Here is a 5,403-nt window from a genome sequence, read left to right on the forward strand (position 1 = left end):
TGTCAGCCTCAGGTTGCTGTAGTTCGATCCCCACAACAGTCCAGCTAGCCAAAAGTGTCCTGAAGTCATTCGAGAAAAAAAAAAAAAAAATCCTTAGCACCACAAAAAAAAAAAGAGAGAAAAGAAAAAATATAAAGGAAGCTTGCTCCCAAACCTTCTTACTGTGTATTCCTGTGGAATTTTAAGAATCCTACCTTTATAACTTCTTCATGCCTATAATTACTTAATGGCAGTCTTCACCCTTAGATAATTGCTTTTCTTTTCCTAGTGCCAGAGAGTGAAAGAGGGCCTCAGGGGGCCGGGGAGATGGCTCAGTGGAATAAGCTCTTGCCTGACAAGCTCAAGGGCCAGAGTTCCATCCCTGGTTCTGCCAAAACAAAACAGTCTCAGCTGCCCTGAGCAAGTGCTGTACCACTGAGCTAGACCCTCAGGCCTGCATCGGTTAAATCCTGAGGCTAGGGACTAAGTCTTGTTCCACATCCCTAGCCCCTATCACAGTGCCAGGCATGTAACTGGGGCTTGGAACTATTGACTGTAATTGCTTGTAATCTGTTAAATTTTTTTTCGTCACTTGATACTGTCTTGTCCCATCCCCGTCCCCATCATCCCCTCCACCTCCATGAATGCACTTTTTAATTTTGAGACAGGGTCAGAGTTGCCCAGGCTGGCCTCAAACTTGTGATTTTCCTGCCTCAACCTCCTGAAGAGCAGGAGTCACAGGCTCACACCACCATGCTCAGCTTGATGTGCTATTATTTCACATCTAAGATTTCAGGAGTTTAAGTAAATATTGCTTTCTGGGTTGGGAGTATAGCTTTTTGGTTTAACACATGCAGGCCCTGGGTTCTATCCCCCACACCCCCCAAATTAGAAAGCTTTAGGATATAACATTTGAATAGTTTCTAAAGATATCTATTAATTCATTGGTGATCAAATCTGTAAAAGTATATTATGAATGTTTTTAAAGTTCAAAAAAATAAAATAAAGTTCAGCATAATAATTTGACATTTAGTATTTGTGAATAGCTGAAGACTTGACTTTTATACTGTAAAAGTCCTAAAATTAAGAGTTTAATCTTTTAATGTAGTAAGAAAACTTACTAACTATAGGCACTGTGTTTTGTGTGTTTATTTATTAGTTTAACTTTTTTTTTTTTTGAGACAAGGTCTCACTCTGTAATTCAGCACTGCCTTAAATAGTTAGCAGGGGGCTGGAGAGATGGCTCAGTGGAATAAGCACTTCCCTGGCAAGTGCAAGGGCCTGAGTTCAATCCCTGGTCCCGCCAAAAAAAAATAAAATAAAATAGTTGGCAATCCTCTTCCCTCAGCCTCCCAAGACCTGTGTTACAATTTGTGTCTAGTTGTCCCCCCCCCCCCAAAGTCTCAAGTAGTCACTGGGACAGTTTGTAAAGTTTGTGATTAATTTGTGGACTAATACGGGAATTCTGGGATTCCAAACTTGCGGCACCACACCTGGCCATGCGAGTATCCTCATAATCACAATTCTGACATTGTCAGATTGAATTCAGTGGGCCAGCGAGATAGCTCAGTGGTCTAAAGAGCCTGCTTAGGCAAGTTTACGCAAGCATGCAGGAACTGAGGTTTGATCCCCTGTACCACATGCTGTACCAGCCATGCCCCCAGGTAGGCTGATCCAGCCACAAAAAAATAAAAATAAATTGAATTCAGTTTATTAATAGAATACCCTTGCTTTTATTTTGATTTGCCTTTTAGATATTCTAATTAGATTTATCTTTTTCTAAAAAATTTTACTAATAAGCTGGATGTGGTGGTACATACCTATAATCCCAGCACTTGGGAGGCTGAAGCAGGAGCATCGCTGCGAGTTCAAGACCAGCCCAGCCTACGTAGCAAGACTCAAAAAAACAAAAAAATCTCACCAATAAATTTTTCCATTGACTTCTGTATATGTGCACACGTGCCAGGGTTTTACTATTAGATTCAGACTGGCCTCCAATTTACAGCAATCCTGCCTCAGCCTCCCAAGTTTCCGAGTACTGGGATTACAGGCGTGCACCACTACACCTGGTCTTTCACACCTAGCTCACTGATTTTTTTTTTTTTTTTTAATGTATTTGGTACAAGGTCTCACTATACAGCTTTGGGCTCATAGTGATCCTCCTGTTTTCAGCCTCCCCAGCAATGGGATTACAAGTGTGCGCCACCACACCTGGTCTTCGTCACTGGCTCAGTGCACCCCTTGGACAGGGCTGGTGCAGCATGTGTGAGCAGGGATTAAACCTTGGTTCCTGCGCTTGCCAAAGCAGTCTCTTAGTCTGCTGAGTTATCTCACTGGCCCTCACTGATTTTTTTTTTTAATTCAATGATTTCAACTTTTCTTTCTATTCTACTTTATAACAAGATGACTCTCCCCCATCTCAAAACCACCTAAAACCTTGTCTGTATGCATTGTATGGAGTCTGAAGAAATTTTATGATCTATAGCCCCTGTTTCTGATCATCTTTTTTGCATTGGTGACAACAATGTGCAATATAACAATCATTGTTAAATACCTATCTTTTTTTAAATTATATATGATTTGTTATGTCTTATATATTATTATTCTTTGTGTGTGTGTGTGTGTGTGGTACTGGGGATTGAACTCAGGACCCTGCACTTGCCAAGCAAGCGCTTATTCTACTGAGCTATCTCCCTGCTCCTCCTTTTCCAGTACTGGGGATTGAACTCAGGACCCTATTATTCTCTTAAATAAAAATTTTTTAACATGTGCATTCTTCACTTGCCTGGCAAGCACAAGGGCCTGAGTTCAATCCCCGGTTCCGCAAAAAAAAAAAAAAAATGGGCGTTCTTCTGAAGTATGAGTTTATAAATATCCTTTTCTTTGTGAACTTAATAAGTCACCTGGACTTCTGCTTAGAAAGTTCCTGTATCAGAGGTTGGGGCAGCAACAGTGATTCCCTCAGCTAAAATTCAGACTTCAGTTGTTTCCATATGGAGCTTTCAGTTAAACCTCTTCACAAAGATACTGCTGTTCTTATAGCATATTGAAGGCCAGCTCTTATTTGTTATATTTTTTACATTTAGGAATAGCAGATTTTTTTTTCCTATGCTGACATGTATAATTAATACTACTAAAAAATATAAGTAATGCTACTAGTTCATTTTTCTCTTTTTGCTCTCTGTATTCCTAAACAGTGATTTTTTAAAAAATTAAAGAACAAGGGGCCGAGGAGATGACTCAGTAGAATAAGCACTTTCCTGGCAAGCACAAGGGCCTGAGTTCAATCCCCGGTTCCACAAAAAAAAAATTAAAGAACAAGTAAAATTGGGCCAGGGATATAGCTCAGCGGCATAAGCACCTACCTGGCAAGTGCAAGGTCTTGAGTGTGATCCCCAGCACCACAAAAAAAAAGTCAAACTGTACACTCATAATCAACTCTGAAGTATACAGTATGTGTTCTCGTATAGAACAGTTACTCTAAGACTAACAAGTTTATGTGATGTCACCAAGACTTGAGGAGTCGCACATGAGCATCCTATTCCTTTGCTTCAAGCATAACATATTTTGGTGAATTGTAACCCCTTGTGCTGCACACCTGGCTATTGACAAGGCAGCTGGTAGCCCTGTTCATGGCCTGATCTGAGTAAATGCCCTCAACTCGTCCCAAACCGGGTAGCCTTGTCAGAATTGTTTTCAGGCCAGTAAAGCCTTGGGTGTGCCTGCGTTCTGCTGGCCCTGACTGAGCCCGCCTTTGTCTTATCTGTCTTAGGCTTTAAAGGAGATAGATGAAGTTGGGGACCTCCTGCACCTGAAGTACTCCCGTCATCGGCTGTTGCCCCTACTAGACAGGCCATTCGATGAGACTACTTACGAAGAAACAGAAGACTGAGGATTTTGGTGCTCCCCAAGAGGAACTGCCCCCAGGACAGTGTGCGGCCTTTCTGAGCCAGTTCCAGAACCACACCTCTGTGGCCATCTCACGTCGAAGGCATTTGCTCAACTACTGAATGCGGCCACCTGTACTCTTAAGTGACATTTTGTAAATAGTCAAAAACTGCTTCACGTCCTTCATGTGCTAAATCTTACCTTTTAAAAAAGAAGTGACTCACCTTGTCCATTAAAACATTTTATTTTATACCTATTCTACTTGTGAAGCCCGCTGGCCCTCCCTCACCTGGCTAACCATGTAGGTGTTGCCCTCTCGGCCACTGGAGGGCGTGGCTCCGTCAGGAGGCCCTGCTGCCCTGTGAACCTCTGGCCCGAGACTCCGGCCCTGCTTCCCAGGAGCAAGTGCCTTCCACTCACCCGCTCCCGTTCTCAGAGGTTGCATCGTGCAGCCCGTGCTTAATGAGTCATGTAATTAACTATTCCCCTTTAGTCTTAAGTTTGGCATTTTAAGAAAAAACAGTAAGCAGTACAGTGCTAAGCAGGCCATCTGTGACTCCTCCTGGCCAGGGGTCTCAGGCTTTGGTCTTCCTCCATTTTTTGTTCTTGTCACAAGATGATTTCTTCCTTTACTATCAGATATGTCTTGCTCTGGTCACAAGCTGAGGGCATACCCAAATTGTAGGGTCTTCCCAGGCTGTAATCCTAGAAGCTCTGACTTCCTAGTTGAAACCATGTTGTAGAAACACTGACATCCCACCACAGTCTGGTGTCAGTGGTGGAAACAACTTGCTCTTACTGTTTGTGTGTAAAGCTGCTCTATAAGCGATGGGCATTCCTCTTGCGGTGCGGGGCAGGGGCAGTGTGGAAAGAACTGACAATATGCAGAATGTCTGTGGTCGGGTTTCTTTTCTGTTTTTCCAAAGTTTTCATAGCTTGTAGCTGGATTTGGATCCAAATAGGATTCACACTGATAAAGGAAAGTGTTGTCAGCCCCTGCTCAGAAACGATTCATCCTGTTCCTGTTTCAGGATTAAAGTTAACTTAGTCCTTTTGGAAGCTGATGCACTGACCCTGTTTGAGTGCTAAATTCTTCCGTTCAGATGTCCTAATGGAATTTTGACCTGGCTTGTGGGACAAAAGTCTCCCTGTGCTTCCATTATGTGTTTTTTTTCCCTGAGAAATTCGTTGTTGTTGTTGTTGTTGTTGTTGTTGTTGTTGTTGGAACCGGGGATTGAACTCAGACCTTTGCGCTTGCCAAGGAAGTGCTTATTCCACTGAGCCATCTCCCTGGCCCCCAAGCTGTCTTCCTGGCCCCCCTTCCCTGAGAAATTCTGATCACTTTCCTCTTTCCTAGACTAGGATATCTTCTGTTTGGCCTTTTGTTTTCATATGCTATAACCAGGTAAGGAGACTTTTTCAGAGAGCTTTATACTGCTTGACCAAAGAATACACGGAAAATCACTGCTCTGAAGTTATTTCTTTTGACCAAAGCTTAAGTGAAGAGAACTTTTGGCTTCAATGTACCCAGGATCC

At 42.7% G+C, this 5,403-nt stretch overlaps 1 protein-coding gene across 1 annotated transcript in view; it reads left to right on the top strand.

Annotated features, from left to right (window-relative positions):
• Sptlc2 (serine palmitoyltransferase long chain base subunit 2) overlaps positions 1–5,124 on the top strand; it is a 118,130-nt gene extending 113,006 nt beyond the window's left edge. The window contains exon 14 of the mRNA XM_023701341.1: positions 3,752–5,124. Coding sequence (XP_023557109.1) covers positions 3,752–3,871 — 120 coding nt within the window. The 3' untranslated portion in view covers positions 3,872–5,124. The remainder of the gene's footprint in view (positions 1–3,751) is intronic.
• Positions 5,125–5,403: the final 279 nt, after the last annotated feature.

Source organism: Octodon degus, unplaced genomic scaffold (assembly GCF_000260255.1).
Source record: "Octodon degus isolate 3935 unplaced genomic scaffold, OctDeg1.0 scaffold00007, whole genome shotgun sequence".
Classification (NCBI taxonomy): Eukaryota; Metazoa; Chordata; class Mammalia; order Rodentia; family Octodontidae; genus Octodon; species Octodon degus.